The sequence below is a fragment of the Coloeus monedula genome (genome assembly GCF_965178545.1).
Source record: "Coloeus monedula genome assembly, chromosome: 1".
Taxonomy (NCBI): Eukaryota; Metazoa; Chordata; class Aves; order Passeriformes; family Corvidae; genus Coloeus; species Coloeus monedula.
Window position 1 is genome coordinate 106,138,451 of NC_138781.1, and position 18,668 is coordinate 106,157,118.

Below are 18,668 nucleotides of genomic sequence, written 5' to 3' on the forward strand. Positions count from 1 at the left end.
GAACAGGCTTTCTACATAGTCAGGAGCCCTCAGCTGATTTCTGTTTTGTGAACTCTGAACTCATCCCATCTCCTCCAAAGGCCATGTGAACTTCATAAAATAGCTTTGATTATACATACTGTCGCTGACATGGTGTGCACTGGAACAATGCTCCATTCTTACTTTACAACCACAGGAAGACTTATGCTGGCTGATTCCCAGCCATGGGAAAATAGAAACAGAATTTAAATGTATATATCTATAGGTACCCTCCCCTGCCACATCTTTTGTGGTCAAATGACCCCTCATGGGATTTCTGTATACCTATCTAGGGTATTTTCAGTAAAAATAATAGAGTAGTAGAGTGGAAGTGCCTTGCAGTTCCACGACTGTTCCACACAACAAAGGCAAGAGAAAAATGGCATAAGGCTCAAACAGCCATGTAAATCTTTTGTACACTCAAGTTCATGAGAGTTGATTGCTTTTGTAAGGCATCAGACTAAGCCTTAAAGCTCCAGTCCACAAAGTTAAGTTCAGAAATAACTGCAGTGAATGTAGCTGTGTTTACTTATCCAAAAGGGCAAGGGTGAGCAAGACAGACCTGTTCTTATACCACCTAACCTCCGCAAGTAATGTCAGTCTTCACATCAGAAGAAGCAAAACCAACACACTGCACTGGGTTTCTTCTGACACACAGATTCTCAGTGGCTTTTGGTCTGACTCTAATCTCTGCCCATAGATACAGAGGTGGAGGAAGTAAGCGTGCTTGTTTAGATAGCCATCACCTTCCCATTACATCCTACTGCTTGTTCCCATCTCCGCTTTCTTCTTCTCCATTTTGTGTCACCCGCCCTCAGTTAAAACCACGGAAATGATCCACACTAAAAATAACCTCTCCCTCCACCTCATTTGGTCAGGCCAAACAAACAGCTACCCCAGGACACAGCTGAGGGCACAGTGCAGGCATATAAATGGGAAAGTGGAGTGGACAGTGATGGGGGAGGGTTGGAGGAAGGAGGACAATGGCTTAGCCTGGCAGCATTGTTGGAACAAATGCACATGAAACTAAAAAGCAAGCACTCCTTAGCAGGCGCTCTCAGAGCAGCGACATGATTCAAAGACTGATGACTTGCTTAAAATATAAAATCTGAGGAGAAAAATAATTGATGTAGAGACATGAAAAGGGTATCACATGTGCATAAGCATCTCAAAAAAGTAAATGAATTCCAAAGTCACTTGGCCAGTGATATACCCTCCAGTTTTGAAACATCAGGTCCTAACAAGAACCCAACCTTTCCACACTGGAAAAACCTGCCCAGAGAGAGTAAGCATTGACACAACTGAGCCAGTCCTTACCTATAGTAAACAAAGAGTGCTCAGAGCAAACTGTGCTCTCTTGCTAGCAGCAAATGCCTGGAATTCCCCCCAAGTCAAGCTGACTGTTAGTCAGGATTTTCTCCCTACTACATCCTGACATTCCACAGAACAACCCTCCATAAAGTGCTTAAACATTTTATTTTAAATTTCCCTCTTGGTGTCTGGAAGCATGAAAAACAATATGTTTTTACAAAAAAACCCCATACCAAACCCACCTAATTATGCTATTTGCAAAGATGTTTTATTGTTTCTATTTTGGAAAGGGAAAAAGTGAAAGAAAATAAAACTTTGCTTTACTGCATACTTTTTATCTCTGTATTTCCCCCAGGATTCCAACTCATAAAGTTTAAGTATGTTCACATTTATCATGTAAGCATGGATCAGGAATGGTATTAGCATGACATGTGGCTGTATTTAAAATAAGCTCACCACTCCTAGCAATTACAGAACCAAAAAAAAGATACACCTTTCAATGTGACAATCCTTTGAGTCAACAACATTGCAAGATGCATGTCAGCATTTTTTCCCTTTAAATTCACTCCATTAGGAAAGTAGGAACTACTCCTAGTAGGAATATGAAATGGAAGTTGTGTCTTTTTTTCTACAGATTTTGCTGTCACAAGCAGGAGAACTAATGAAACCTGATATACTGTGATCTCTGTGTGTAGTTCTTTAAACTTCTCACTAGCAAAATCAACAGCTTTGCATTAACTCTGCTCTCAAACCCCTCTTCTGAAGACAAATGCAAAACGCACATCTCCAAAAAGCCTGCAGACTACCAAGGATGGCACTTGCCACAGGACTCACAAGTTTACCTCCTTGTAAAGGCGATACTTGGGAGCTGTCATCAACACTTCAAAGCTACTCACCTGCTACCCTCCACCTGGAGAACCTCCTCACTGATGCCAGAGACTTGAAACAAACTTGTTTTATTCTCCAAATTCTATTTTCACTTCTACATGCTCCAGGGGCTACAGCTAATAGCCTCTGAACTGGATTTTTCACCGCACTGTTAGCCACCTGATATCCTAGTTCTTGAATAGGTTAGAACCTTGTACAGAAGTAGGAAAAGTCTTATGCTGAAATGCAGATATGTATGCCAGTGCACACACAGATGAAAACAAAAACTCCTGCTTACTGGTTTTAATTGAAAATATCTGAAGGCATGCTCTTTGCTCCTTTGAGCCTTTAGAGATTATACTCCTGACTACATTACTTCCCTCAGCCATTTTTCTTTCTCCTTTTAGGGAGGAAAACTTTAGGCCCTGTCCAATTAGGAAATGTGCATAACTCTCCACAAGAAGAAGTGAATCATGTGCATCTTGCCAGGAATTAGTTTTAAAACAATCAACATTTGGAAGCACAAGAAGAGTTTTGTGCATGCTATGTTATAGTCTGCTACACTGTCTGAAATAGCATCCTGGAAGAACATGCACTTTTAAGAAAAATTATCACTGTCTGTTTATACAACATGGCCATGACAAAATTAGTTAGATAAGTAATGAAGTCCTAGATTAATTCAATACATGATTACAGAAGATCTAGTTTTGGAAAAGAAGTCCCAGGGGCTTTCAACCAACATGCCCACAGAAGCTCAGTCAACAGAAAGTGGCAAATGTGAAAGACCAACTGACATGACCTTGTGTCTTCCAAATTTTCCCAGATTTTCAGAAGTTTTTAACTTCTTGAGCATAAGGTGATTCACATCACTGAAAATACAGACGTATGTGCCTGAAACTGGGCAGTCGTATCTCCATGTATTCGTGAGATTGTTCTCATTAAATTCACTGTTGCTGAATATCCCAAACACGTGGACTACCATACATCACGAAAGAGAGGAATTTTCTCCTCTCCTCAACTTCATTTCCTCCCTCTGAAAAGACAGGCACAAGAATATATAATTGCAGCTTTTTAAATACTAAAAATTGTATTTGGCTCCCTTTCCCCTTCAGCTTGGAGTGCTCTCTTTCCAAGAGTAAACATATCCAGTTTACTTTGTCTCCTCTTACTCTTGACACTCTCCTCTGGACTCTATTTGTGTACTTCTTTTTAAGTTCAGTTCCCAAAATTAGACACAATACCCCAGCTGAGGACTCACCATTGCCAAAGAGAATGGTATAATTACTTCATGCTTTTTTGTACAACAGCCTTGTTAATGCATCCCAGAATGAGTTAACTTATTGTTTGTGGTCCACTACTACAACAAAGAATTTTTCCTGCACTACAAGCAGTTTCTTTGCATCCTGTATCCTCTTCCATTCCCTTCCCTAGAGACTTTCTGTTTATTCCTGAGAGGCTAGCAGAAGGGGATGACTGGTTGACTTGCTGGAGACAACCATGTCTGACAGACTTTAATGTACAGATTTAGTATTTCCAAGATCCTATAGCAACTTGTCCTTAATTCTTTGTACTGCCAAAAAAACCTGAAAAGTGAAACAGAATTGAACTATTTTCTTTGAAATGTGCTAGTCACAACTGATAGAGAAAATATGATGAACAGAGGTACAGGTTTAAAAATGAAAAAAGTGAACGAAAGAAGTATTTTAGCAGTAAAAAGAGGCCTTCTCTAGTAGCCACTCCTCACTATTTTTGCTTCTTTAATCACAATCTACAATGCTTTTTCCCACAAACCACAAGTGCTGAATCATGTAAGACCTAAATTGACATAAAAATAACAAAATTCTGCTACTTGCAGCATTTCCCCAAGGGAGATCAAAAAGTTTAGATCATTTTCTCTTAGTGACACACAGTATTAGGAACTGCGAAGAAAAAAAGGGGGCATTTTGTATTTTTAAACATTTTATTTCTCTAATGAGAAGGGTTCCAAACAATGGTGTTCTTTTCTGCTAAATCAGGCAAACTATAATGAACGATTAAGGAACTATGAGCAGATTTGAAAGCACAAATGTCCTTTGTGGTACTGTAAACATTGCCTCTCCAAAAGCAGGCTGAAGAGCAATTTATTTTCTATTTTAAGAACAAAAATAAAGTGTGTTCTCCGTCTGTACGGAAGAAAATATTAGTCATGGTAGATAATTTTAAAAATGCGTCTTCATAAGTCATACATGGCAGTATAGCAAACGAGAAGACATGTCACTACACATGAAAGAATAAGAAATTGAATGAAATGGATTTTTTGAACAAACTAGTCAACATGTACGACAGACCTGAAAATACCCAAGGTGAGGATAATTATCACTAATAGTACCCTTTGGGCTCTGCTAATGTTGGTACAGAGGCCTTCACACATATTCCTCTTACCTGCAACTGTGCTCAGGTTCTCATGGAATTATAAAATAATCTACTGTAATTATACAAAGATATCAACTCAGTGTCACAAACTCCCCAAACCCTACCAACAGCAAAAGAACAACAAAAAACCCCACCCCACAATAAAGAAGACTAGATAATGAAAAAGAAAACACCTTGAACACTGTTTGTAGTTTGGGTTTCTCATTGCCAACAGGGTCTAGTAAAATTAGAAGGGCAACAAGAATGAGCAAAGACAGGGAACAAGCCCTGTGAGAGAACCAGTTAAGGAGACTCTTTAAATGGAAAGACAAATATTTGAGGGTATATGATATGCAGTGAGAGGGGCAATGTAGGAAAGACAAAATATTTCTAATAGAGAAACTAGGGAAGACTAGTGGGCAGCAGGCTTGGAGGAAAAAACCCAACAAACAAAAACGTTCAAATCAATCAAGTGGCACTTCCTCATACAACACATACTTAAACTGCAGAACTCACTGCCATAACTAAAAGCCCACACAGGCTGGGAGGGCAAAAAAAAAAAAAAAAAGGAGAATTCCTGGAAGAAAAATCTACCAAAATTATTAAATACAGAAATACCACTGCCAGTCAAAAAAACCCTCAGCCATAAATCTGTAGAGACTAGGACAACCAATGTGGGAAACATTATTATGTGTGTGTCCCCTCCTTAAACTCTTTTTCCTGTTTCACTATCAGTCACGGTCAGAGATGAGATCTGGTGGTAAATGAACCTGTGATCTGAGCTGGTACAGCGTTCTTAAGGTTTTATTGAGCTGTGCAAATCAATTTAAGGTAAATTATCTAAGACACTGTGCAAAAAACCTTTCCTTCTGCACAGAAAGTTATGCCGCTGCAGCCTACTGTTCAGCAAGCCTTTTAAAGACATTATTATTAAAAAAACCCCACAATATGAAAATGAATCACAGTGATTGAAAAGACCTACTGTTCACAGCTTAATAGCATCCAGAGAACTGTCACTTATCTGAAAAAGATTTTGCTTATTTCAAGTTCTGTGCCAATCTCTAACCTACACAACTTTACCCACCCCCAAGAAAATCCATAAAAGAGCTCAACGACCTCCCAAATATAAAATTAACAGGGAAAAATGATTTGCTTGTTTTGTTTTTCAATTGAAAGTATTTGTGATTTTTATATTAATATCACTGCATAACCGGAAGCTCAGTTGCATGAATGCTGTGCTGGCAGTACTAGCTGTGCATTTAGGTCCATATATATCCAAATGTTTAAGCCCTTGCAAGATTAGACTCTCAGGAATATAGCTTCTTAGGATGACTTCAGTATTTATGGAATATAATAGTTCTTGCCAGCCCTTCATTCATCAGTGAGAAGAATCAAAACCTGCTCTGTAGAACTGAAGGCCAAGGACGAAATTTAATCCCTTTTTTTCTTCAAAATCCAGTGAAGATCCTCTGTGGTTTGAATGGCTGGCTCCCAGAAATGTCATCAGCCATCTTCCTCTACTGACATGATTTTTAGTCCCTAAAATTACTTTTAAATTATGATTTCTCACTTACACATTCCCTGACTAATTACTCTTTTGGTCCATGATAGACCCACACTCTCCTGTTGGTTAGCATGTTAAGTTTGCTGATGTTAAATTCTTGGGAGAAATTCAGCAGATAACAACAGTGATTAGAAATGCTTATACTAGGGGTGGGTAAAGAAAAGCTGTAATGTTTAACTAAAAGTATGCTATCCCTAAGTAAGTGAGTCTTCTCTTCCCAAAAGGAAGAGGCAGCACTGATATCCTGAGATGGAAAGAGATGCTAAAGTTAGGGGACACCTGCCTGCCAGAAAGAATATTCTCATTCAAATTTTAAAAGCTACAAATCCTACCATAAAGCCTTACTCTACTGTGATAACTGCTGAAAATCTAGTAACTAATGACACTGTTTCAGTAGCAAGTGGTGACACCTGACCTCTTCCTCTAATGACTGTATATTTGTTGCATAGCTTTTTCATTCACATTTCTCCTCCACCTTTGTTTCTTTTTTGTCTGGAGTTGGTAAATCCTTAAGGCACACAGACTGCACCAAAGGCACTCTGGAGCTGGCTGACAACCAGGTCCTGTGGCTGCTTGTGGTCAGCTGTAGGTTTGCAGGCAAAGGGCAGTTCATTGTCTGCACAGAGGGCAGCGAGGACACACTTTCCCCTATTTTAGTTAACTATTCTTTGCCTTTTCTTGTTTTCCTACCTGACAGTTCTTAAATTTGGTATTATTTAGTTCCTATGAAAGAAAGTCTGTGGGTGTATGTTAAGAAAAGAATGATCTGCACAGCTCTGTCACTTAACATCCTATGGAAGTGAGGGTGGACGTGATCAAAAAGCATTCACCAAATTAACAGAGATAAGAGGGCTTGCATATCTTTAGCCTATTTTATCTTGCTAAACAATTTCAGTTCAAAACAGTGGGATAATTATTTGCATTAAAATATGTTTAAGTCCTACTGACAGCACCCAGAAAACTCAAATGTAATGAATTGACAGAAGTGTCAGAAAATGTTTACTTTTAGAAGATTTAAAAGGCAAAGTTCATCTCGAACGTTGACATAACAGAAAAAATTCCAATATTCTTCTTGCCTAAGGATAAATATCCTTTCAAAACATCCAGCACAGGTTTTTAAAACAAATACTAGTAGATTAATTACAAGAGTACACTTTAAACCAACCAAAATTAATCTACTGATTTAAAGCAAGAAACCCTAATCTGCATGCTTCATGTGATAGCTGGCATGCTTACAACCACAGGTAGCTCTGTTCCAAGAAATTATTACAAGTTTCCAAAGTGAAAGGCAATATGAACTTGAAACTGTGTTGTACAAATTACATTCTCCTCCTGACTCCTTTTAAAAGAAGGCCCTGCAACTTGAATTGAATCTCTTTTAACTACAGAAAAACAAATTATGTCACATGGGTGACGGAACAAAACCATAAACATTTTATGGAAACTTTTAGCAGTTAACTGCAAATGTGCATTGTTCTTGCCTTTTATCTGCTTCATAGGAGTCCTATTTATATTTATTATAAAGAGCTTCTTAAATCCTCAGGGGGAAAAAGTCGTTCATAATACTTTTTGGTTTTCAGCCTATTTACCTCAGTGTATGCAAGGTATACATAGTCTTCTGTTCACACTGTTTAGCTTGTTCTCTGTTCCTCAGCTCAGGTTGCTACCTTCTGCAAACAAAATATCCTGTCTGTGTATGCAGTCTTTGTTGACATTAAGAGGTAATCTGCTGTTGACAATAAGTACAAGCCATGGATGAAGCTACGGAGGTGATGAAAAAACAAGCAAAGGTCTAAGCTGGCAATGCTCAACACTGTTGCAGAAAGAGAAGCTGTGATCTCATCAGGTGCTGAAGAAAAGGGAATGCAGTTCTTTGCTGCTGTGCACATGAACACTCACTTCTTTGGAACTCTAAACAATGACACCAACATTATTTGAGTAGGTGATAGTCTCTGTTCCATAGGACTCCACTGGCTTCAGTGACAAGATGCGTACATGTGATGATTTATCCATTATCTGTACGCTTTTATCACGGTCACTGAAGTAAAAAACAAAGATTCTTCCTAACTAGCAGATATACTACTTTTCCAGAGCACTCAAAAATGGCAGAAGCAGCAAATCAACCTGTGATCTTCAGCTTAAGAGATTAAAAGAATTAATTGATAATAAAGACAATTCTGAAACATACTCTGCTATGTGTACCTTTTCTTTGGTTGTGATGGAAAATCTGTTTTAAATGTAGTTTATAAACAATGGCAATTCATTAAAAATTTCAATACCCTTCTTCTGAAAACTGCCACTTGTGAAAGTCTGAAACGTCATCATCCTTGGCCTAAACAGACAGTGTGCCTTCATTAAGAGTGTGGTTACTTTTTGCACTTATTTACGTTTACTTCCATTACAATTCAGTTTGATTTACACATAAGGGGAAAAAACAAGGGAATTTCTTGCAATCATTTGATGCTCATGTCAAATCTTAATATATAAACTACTTGGTAATTACATCTTTTACAGAGATTTCAGTGCAACTCAATGGTAGTGGTAAAAATTGCAAGAATTTATTTGGTTTCTTGCCTGAAGAAAGACTGGGAATCAGTATCAGTTTGTAATTCTGGCCAGGCTACTACACCTCAGTCAAGCACCACCCTAGGGATCAGTGCTACTCCACTGGATGTCTTTCCAAACCTTACCTCCTTACAGGACTGCTGCCACCTCTGCATCACAGGATCGCTCTCAGAAGATACCCTGGCAGCAGCCACAGCTGTGAAGGAATTCAAAACAGCAGACCCCAAAACAGCAACACTTTAAATACATCTGTGTCCTTCACAGACCTGTGCCCACGACAAAGACAATGACAGTCCAGGCTTTAACCTACTGATTCTGCCTTTCTAAAATTCAAAATTAGGGTGCACACTGAAAAATACCTGAAGAACAAAAATATTCTAATGCTCAGAAATGACCCTCTCATACATTTTTGGTTCTCTGAGGAGAATCAGTCACTCCTACTTAAAATGATAATTCAAGTTATTAGTCTTCCTGTTGCCATCAAATCTAATACCCAAATTTAGACGTAAAAATATTTTCATCCTAGTAAAATACAATAGAAGTATATGAATTTCTTATCTCAAATTGTATTCAAAAAAGGCAGAATGTGACATTTGTTATTAATAATTTGCAATAGTTGACTTGATGCTGGACTGACTGTTAAAAAACCTCTAATTAATTTGTATTAATAGGTACAAAACTTGGAAGTAATACCAGAAAATGTCAACAGGTTTGGAGACGATGGAAACAACTTAAGTTTTACTTAGCAGCAATAATAATAATAAATTATAATATCTTTCTAGTTTCACAATGAAAGTCTCTGTGTTGCGTGATGATAATAAAAAAGGCAGGCTGGATAAAGTGTGAATACCACCTCACTATCTGGGAAATCAGACTCACAATATAAGATAGCAAACATTTAATTTGGTGTTACTGTGATGATGTAATATTAAATGTAACATTGAACTTGATTTGCAGGCAGCATTGTTCACAAGACTTTCTCAAATAACTGCCTTTTCAGAATGAAATTATTTTACACTGTAAGCTGTGAAAAAAATACACTCTAGAAAATGCAAACTACTTGTGAAAAAGGTGAACCTTTTCTAGATATTTCAAAGTTGAATCTGTTCTTAAAAATATTGAGATAGGAAGGGTTAGAAACAAATCCAAAATTTAATATCTGCTCCTTTTAATTTTTTTTCTGAATACAACTTCTATTTATTAACTTTGGATCATTTGTGGCCAAGTACAGGATTTCCTATAGTTCCCAATCCCAGTATTTCTACTGTTAATTGTTGGGGGCCTAAGAAGATCCCTGAGCTCCTTCCCTGGGATACAAATTTAATTCTTTATTTATCATTGGTATCAGCTGTTGTAGGTCAGTGAGTTTGGAACAAGGGGAGGAAGAAATATGTTACACTTTTATTACAGAATAATGTTCTACTATAGCAAAAACCTTACTTTATTTCATGCTTGAACACCAGGAGATCTTTTGTCTAAAGCAAGCACCATCCCAAACACAAACTGTGTATTTTAAGCACAAAATCCTGATCTTCACAGAAGAGCTGTACTTTATACACAAACCACTCCAATTTTAAGCGCCAGTTGTTTTCAGTAAAGTCAGAGTATTTATTAAGGAATTAAAATAAAGGAATTAAAGAAAATCATTGTATGAATTTGTAATTTTACAGTTCCAGTATATATTATAAATTTGAGAGGCTTAGATGTTTTGGGGTTTGTTGTTTTTTTTTTTTTCCCTTTTTTCTCCCCAAATTGTCCTATATGTGTTTGTAGTGTGATCCCAGTTTCAGTCTTGTGTTTTTGAAATTACACAGTTAAAATAATGACTGATTATTTCTGAAAGCACTACAGGATTGACTGATCCATCGAAAGCAAATTTACCGCTTACAGAGAATAAGAACAAAATAACAAGTAACACTGAAGTATTTTTTTGATCTCATGTATGAAATGCTTGTAACTTTAACATTGGCTAATCAGAACATTCAGGACTCAGTTTGCTGATTTAATGAAAAGCAGATACACTTAGGCCACATCTGCATGCAGACAGGTATTTCATACGGAACGAAAGGTATTGCTGGGCTTTAGCAGAATCTGCTCTTCACATGAAAAGAGCTCAGATTCAGTATCTGCTGTTAACGGATAGTGTACAGCATGAAAACAACTGCTACTGCAACAAAGACATTTCATGATTGCTTCTTCTCCCTAATATCCACTACTTTCCAGCATCAGTTCTGACAGTTTTAACCTTTGTACGAAGACTAAGGAGCTGCCAACAGCTGTAACAGCATACATGTTTTCAGCTGTCCTTCCCTGACAGCCCTCTTCATTAGTTCTTCAGGTGTTATAAATTAAAAGGGCAGTAATAATGTTGTCAGACCTACACAACTTTACCATTGCCTGGCCTTTCAGATAGTTTCTGTGTTTGTTTAAATAGGAAAATACGCATTTCTGCAAATATGAAAAACTACCAATGTGCATCTTATATCACAAAACACCACAAATGACTTAATTTTTAAAAGCCTAATTGATTTAAAAAAGTTAATATTGACCTTAGTAGTGTTAAGTATTGGTATCACAAGTAGATATAAAAACTTGTGTTCATTCTACCCAAAATGGTAAACAAAGCCCTAAAGTAAAAATTTAGATAGACAGAAAAATCAAGGGAAGCTATTTGAGTGGCAATATTCACTGCATTCTCTCCTTAATTTATGTTATTTTAATATAAAACACTGTATATTTTCACACTCCCCAAAATGATGGAAATATTGTGAGTTATCTGAAAATCAAAAAATGTAAGATGATGCTATTTTGTAACTCCTTTGGGCTACATCAAGTACATATTAAAGGGATACTTAAACAAATTGGGGTCAAAGAAAGTCACAGCATTAACTGTGCAACCCAAGCGAGTTTAACCATATATAAACCATACTTATCAAGTGGTGCTTTTAATCCAGGATGAAGATTTTCTACGGGCCAACACTACACTTCACCTAAGCAAGCTTTTCAGTTGCTTCAAACATTGAGATGCACACTGTGAAAAGCAGCCACCTCCAGGCATCAACAAAAGTTTGAATTTGAATACCAGGTATCAAAAAACCTTGAAATGCTTAACAAAAGTCTATGTAACTTCAAATTCCAAGCAAAAGTATTTGCCTTTCTTTATTGTGTCTTTAGATTATGAATACAAAGTCCTGATTTTTAAGAAGAAAACCTGAAGGAAAATTAAAGTCATCAGATAGAATTGGAATATCTGAAAATGTAAAGCAAACCACAGACCTGACTAATCTAAAGTACTTTCCCTGTCAATGCCCACATTAATGTTTTACTCTTACGAGCTAAATTAAAGAGCTTGCCTGACTAATAAAATAGCTGTAAAAATTATATTTAAAACTTACATACTAAAATCAGCACAAGGGACTGCATCCACACAATTCACTACTTACGAAGTTTCCAAAAAATACTTTGCCTCCCTAAAACATTCTTTGCAAAGGAAGATGAATTTTTTGAAAACTCTCCTCACTCCCTAAAACCTGTGAAGTGTTTACATGTTCTCTGCTAAGCAGATGATTCACGTTCACTGGTAGCTGGTTTGTATGGCCAAACACTTGACTACACAGCCCAGGGGTAGGTGACCATTACCTGCTATAAACCCACATATAACTCATCAGATGAGCTTCATCCAAGACATATTTTATGCAAAGCAACTTAATTTGGCTACATTTTTGGCGAAGACAGAGGGTAAAGGGATTATGCACCAAGCAGCTTTGTAGTTCCCATAAAATTCAAAAACTTTAATAAAGACAACTGAACTTGAGTAAACACACACTTACATAATACACCACAGCTACCAGCATAATATGGCCTTAATAGGTTAACCCTGATTCACAAAGGACAAAAGAAATCCCCATCAATAAAGGATTAAAATTGCAGCAGGTCAATTCCTGTTAACTTAGGAAATATCAATCAACACTTTGCCAAAAAGAATAAAAAAATCCTTTTTGATAGGGCATGCATGCTACAATTCCAGTGTTAAAGCACTTCTGCTGATTCCACCTTTGAGCAAAGATAATGCCTAATCTAGTCAGACAAAAATTTATGTTGATTCCTGTCACGACTTCAAGGAAGACAATACAGTGGACACTTGACTTATTTCTATTTATTAATTTTGTAAAAACTCTAGCTCTAATTCTTACGATTTATAGAATTAGACCGCATCAGTCAGCCACGAAATACTTTGTAAAAATTTTACAGTCTTTTATAAAAGTAATGAAAGACTACATAAAAATTATAAAAGAAATCCAGAAAGCTTTCATTTTTTTTTTTCATATCAACTAAATGAATCGTCAAGGTAGCATAACCAAACCAGATTAAATTATGACTTTTTAAAGTAAGTTAAACTGTTGTGAGGGGCACTCCACAGACTCTTAATGTAATGTTAAAAGGCTGTAAAGAGAAAACCATTTGTTTTAAAATCTGTATCACTACTAAATAAAATGTTCTGCTTACATTTCATATAGAGGTATGCAATTTAAAAAAACAAAGACCCAAAACCTCTTAGAGTCTAAATTTGAAGTCCCCGTCTTTACTCAAGTTCTTGGAATTTCAGTCATAAATTGCAATTAAGAGTATGATTTCACCCACAGGAAATCAGTATTTTCATACCCACTTATTTTAAGGATAATTTTCACAATTAAATGTGTATTAGTTAATTTGTATGCAGCTTAAGAATATCTGTCCAAGCCCACCCAACCTGTCACAAATGTATTTAAATTAGCGCCTGAGGAGTGTTGGTCATAATGTGCCATCAGTGAAGTTTCTGCATTTCATCAGCAATCTCTCTTTAAAGACTCATGATAAGGTGAAGTCATTTTCCCACATTTGGCATGCAATATATCTGAAATCCATCTTCAACTAACACACATTGATTTTTATGACAAAGATTACATGGCTAATGTCATCCAAAAAAATGACACATCTGTAATCCAAATTGCAACACTAAGGGTCTTTAACAGCTCATTACCATTCACACTGTTACAAACCCTAAAGCTGCCTCTTCCCTCATTCAAAGAGGGGTAACATTTGCCACTTTATAGAATGTGCCAAAATTTGCCCCAGAGTTGCCTAAGTCAGCATTTTTTCCTTTACAACTATTTTGAAGTAAGGATGATTAGGCCTAAAATCTTGAATGTCTGCTGCTAAATACTGTATTGGTTTGGGCTCAGAAGGCCTTATTCCATACATCAGCTATTAATTACAGAATCAGTAATGCTTAGCAGAGGATGCCTGACTGATTACTACCCAAGTATTTATTTTTATATCTGTCCTTATCCAAAAATACTAAATGGGTCAGAAGTTATTTCAGCTGGAAACCTAATTTTACTTTATCATTGACTTAAAATGGAGTAAAATCAAGCCCTGAAGCATGATAGCATATTTTTTTCAATCTGCCTTGCTCAAAAATCCTCCTGGAGATAAATAACATTCTAAATCAAGAAAAATTTAAAAGCCCAAAAAAATCTAGGCATACTTTACATTTTACAAATATTAAACCTGTGAATTGAGCTGAGAGGAAAACAGAAGGGAAAATGTGAATGTGACACAGAGATGTATTTATTTCTAAACCAGAACTACATTTCTCTTCTTCTTTTAAACTTGTAACAACTTTTAATTTGTTTTAAAATTAGGACTAGTCATTGACTTTATTTCAAATAGCATGATGGTATTTTCAGGAAACCTACTTAATTAAAAAACCATTTATTAATATTTTTATTTTAAACCAAAATGGACTTCGAATTGAGATTTCAAATGAATTATTAATTGTTTCAAAGTCCACTGGGTCCTATTCTTTTCCCCTCCAAGAAGGCTACATTTTCCTCTATATAAAATACCAAACCATGAATCAAATTTGACTAGATATAGTCAGCTTCTGGGAAAAAAAAGAGAAAATTTGAAAGCAATAAAAATAAAAAATATCTCCAGCTCTATGGAAAATCCAGTTTAGCCTTCTTTTATCCCAGAAACTCAAAAGAACAGATGTACTACAGAGAAGTGCAAAGTATATGTATCACCATTTTTTTTTTACTCAAACATCTAAGGGTCAAAATTCAAGCAAAAAAAAAAAAAAAAAAAAATTCCACATAAAATAAGCAACAAATGCCTCCAAACTGTAATACCTGCATAAGACAAATACTTCATGTCAAGCTCACATTCCATTTCTAAAAAGAGTTTCTCATCTTCACTAACTTACATCCACCAACTGAACAATTATGCAATATGTGGGTGTACCTTGCAGTCGGGTTTTTTTAACATCTGCATTCTATGTTAAATTCTAACTGTACAAGATGTCTGATAATTTTTCTTTATCTTGAACCTTCAAAGTGGTAGGTTTACCAGAGGCAAAACCACACATCAGAGAATATGAGTCATATAATAAAGAAACAACTCTTCCCCTTCTCCTCGCACCCTGAAGCTATAACAACCTAAAGACACTCTATTGTAAATGGCTTCTTTGGCAGTATTGATAGCATGTACAACTCATGCACAAGAATAATTTAGCCAACAAATGAAGATATTTTTAAGCCCCTACTGTATCCATAACAAATTGCTTTCAGTACCATTTTAAGGCAAATTAAAAACTGTGCTACTGCAAAAATAAAATCCAGAATGTCTCTGCGCTTGCTTTCATGTCATGCATAAAATATGAAACATTCTATGCATGTACCTATAAATAATAACATAAAAAGATAAAAATAATGTAAGATGCCAATGCAAGTTAATCTGAAAAGTATCTCTCATTTGTCTACAAAAGATTAGCCTCCACGCAGAAATCCCGCATTTATTCCATATCAAATTAAGGCAACATTTACATACAGGCAAACCACTGCTCATGCCAATCACAATACATGAGGAAGCAAAGCACCTTACTTGACCACTGCTTATGCAGGTTTCCACTCTGAAGTGCAGTAAGTGTGGGAAACAACACAGAGGCCACTCTAGTCTTTTACCTCCTTTTATATCCTTTTCTGCAGGTAGACAGTAACTCCTCAGACTAACATCCTGCATCTAATTCCATGGAGGAAATCAGCTTTCAACAAAGTCTTGTTTGATGTGTCAATATGTAAGATTGCATCAGAAAATTTGAAGAGAACTAAATGCAGAAACAGCATTTACAAACAGCAGCAAATAAAACCATAACAACAAAACCTTGTACCACTAAAACAGGTGCAACCACCACAAGCTTGTAAGAAAGTTAACCAGAGGCGATGGTGGCATAAGATCTTTTCATGACCACCTTCCAAAAAGTAAAAATCCACAATGTTTCAGTAAAGTGAAGTGAAGCAACATGTTCCCCCTTGAAGCAAAATAAATCAGTGGTTTCTATTCTTACCTGTGTATAGTCAAAGTCAGAAAGAGGAGCTATACTCTTGATGTAGTCCATTCGAAATTGGTTTTCTGGGTTGGCCAATGGAACTGGGGGTATTAAAGTGCTCATAGCTGAAACTATAGTCTAGAATTGGATAAAAAAAAAAACAAAAAAACAAACACATTAATCTGGATAAATCTAGGATATAGGATCAATAGAAGATAATCCAATCTGATCAGCAAAATGGGATTTCTCTCATCACAATCTTGGAGAGCATAATCCTTATAATTTCCAGTACAACCAAGCATTTAAGAACAGTATAAAGTGTGTTCTTACCACAATCGCATCTTTAACATTTTTCCGAATATCCAGTATTTTCTGTTTCTTTTCTCTGCATTAAAACAGAAATATTAACACTTTGATTTTTTTCTTCCAAAGCACTTCAGTCACTTGCATTTAATTTTTTTTCACTGATCGCTTGTTTATCTGCTCTTCAATCATTAAAACATACTAACAGAAAAAAAAATGTCAAGACAAATACATTTTCCCCTTATCAATTTTCTTGCATAGTATGAAGAGCAATGCACATTCATCCCTAATATATTTTTTTAAATCAGACAATCATAGCCACATCTGCAAAGCCTCCCCTGATGGAACTGGAAGTCATTCTTTAATTTCTACAGCATGTTGTAAACATGCTCTAAATTAACAACACGTAGTTGAAGGCCAACAAATATCTAAAATGAATGCTATGGATTAATAATGATTTCTGGCAAAGAGTTTTTCAGAGAGAAAATTATGTAGCCTCACAAACCAGGATGATTTCTAACAAATAGGCAAAATTAGTTTCAGTTTTATGCTAACCCCAGCACCAGAAAAACAGCACAGAGTGTCATCCTGATTATGACTTAACATGTATTTTTATATTACAGACAGATGCAATATTTGGTTATTTGCTTCTATGTAAAAAGTAGTCGCCATGTTGTTGCTACACAGGGGCCTGTCAAGCGCTGCAGTAGCAACAGTGTAAAATACAGTAAAGGGGCCAGAAGGAGAAAATGCAAACATACAATGGCAGCAATTTCCTTATTCTCACTCCCCTCCCTCCCCCAAAACACAGTGTCAAGCCACCAAAACACAGAGGATGAGAGGAGAAATTTCCTAGCGTAGTGTGTTAACCTGTTTCCAACATTTAAGGAAAAATAAGCCACAAAGTGTCAATAATTCTTACTCTGAATTAAATCCATTGACATGTAGGATTCGCATTTGTTTCACAATAGTGCTTTTTCCTGACTCACCAGCCCCTAAAAGAGAAAGAAGGAAAGGGAGAACATTGTGATACACGGTTCAGCCCGGGGGGGATCGGAGCGGTTTTTTTTTTTTTTTTGTTTTTGGACGCGACAGCATCTCCCACCTCGGCAGCATTTCTGTATGTGTGCATCCATGTGGCTCAGACGCTGAGCTCGATCCGTGGACGCCTCGCTTATTGCTCAATACAGCAGCCTACATTTTCCATAGCTAAGGCGCACGCCGCATCTCCCCTCTCGGCTGCGCCCGCCGCCCCGCGGGCTGGGGCTGCTGCCCCCTCCTCGCCCTGCTCGCCCCGGCCCCCACCTCTGCCCCTTCCTCCTTACCCAGCAGCAGCAAGCGGTGTGTCGCTTTATAAGCCAGCCTCTCTTTCTGCAACTGCTTCTCTATTTTTTTGTTGGCTTCTCGCTGCGCTTTCTCATCGATACGCTGATCCTCCGTTTTGCTGTTGCCCAAACACCCCATAGCCGCTGCTCAGGGTGGATGTCAAATCGCTGCCTTCACAGATTTAGTATTTACAAGGGGGAGGGAGAGGGGGGGAGGCAGAAGACAAGTCTTTATATCCGCCTGTGTCCCTGCGACGGTTTCTCTCCGCTCCTTCCCACCCGGCTCGCTCACATAAAATGGTCTCTGGCCGCTTTCCGATCGCAGCGGAGTTGGCTGCTTCGCTCCCCACCAGAGATGCGGAGAGCAGGCGGCAGAGGTAACCCTGCCCCGGCGGGGAGGGGGTGGGGGGAGAAGGCTGTGCAAAAATGCCTAACATGCAACGAGAGGGAGAAAAGGGCTCCTCCTGGAAACCAGCCGGGTGCCGCTCTCCGCTCTCCCTCCCCACCGCGCACACAATCCCTATATTTCTCTGTAAAGGTCTATTTTTGTCTTCCTAACTCAGCACTGCCTCTTTCTGCGAGACCAGGAAACAGCCCCGCTACCAGCCCTACGCGCAGGGAAGCCGAAGGAGAAAGGTAAAAGCCGGACGGATCTACCTGGATCCTGCGGGGCCGGGGCCAGGCGGCGCCGCGGGGTCCGCGCCCCCCGCCCCGGGCCGCCCCCGCCCGCCCCTCTCGGCCGCCTCGGCCCCGCGCCCCGGCCGCGCTGCTGCCGCCAAAACCTGGAGCTGGCATCGCCGCCGCGGGACCTGCGGCCTCCGGGCCCCCGCCCGCGGCCTGCCGCAGGGCAAGGGAGCTGCGGACGCGGCGCTCGGGGAGCCGCGGGGGCTTTTCCCGATCTTTCCCCGCGTTCCTCGGCGGTACTGGAAGAGCCTGGCCGCTACCAGAGCAAAGG

The 18,668-nt window shown here is 38.1% G+C and overlaps 1 protein-coding gene across 2 annotated transcripts in view; it reads right to left on the reverse strand.

Annotated features, from left to right (window-relative positions):
* GNAL (G protein subunit alpha L) overlaps window positions 1-18,668 on the reverse strand; it is a gene marked incomplete at its 5' end in the record, with an annotated part of 184,217 nt that overhangs the window by 97,120 nt on the left and 68,429 nt on the right. Inside the window, 4 exons of one of the 2 annotated variants that reach the window (XM_082276589.1) lie at window positions 16,104-16,223; window positions 16,416-16,470; window positions 17,311-17,383; window positions 17,714-17,969. In XM_082276589.1, the coding sequence (XP_082132715.1) occupies window positions 16,104-16,223; window positions 16,416-16,470; window positions 17,311-17,383; window positions 17,714-17,852 (387 nt within the window). Of the gene's footprint in view, window positions 1-16,103; window positions 16,224-16,415; window positions 16,471-17,310; window positions 17,384-17,713; window positions 17,970-18,668 lie in introns of those variants that run through there. The other variant, XM_082276588.1, reaches the window with a different exon arrangement.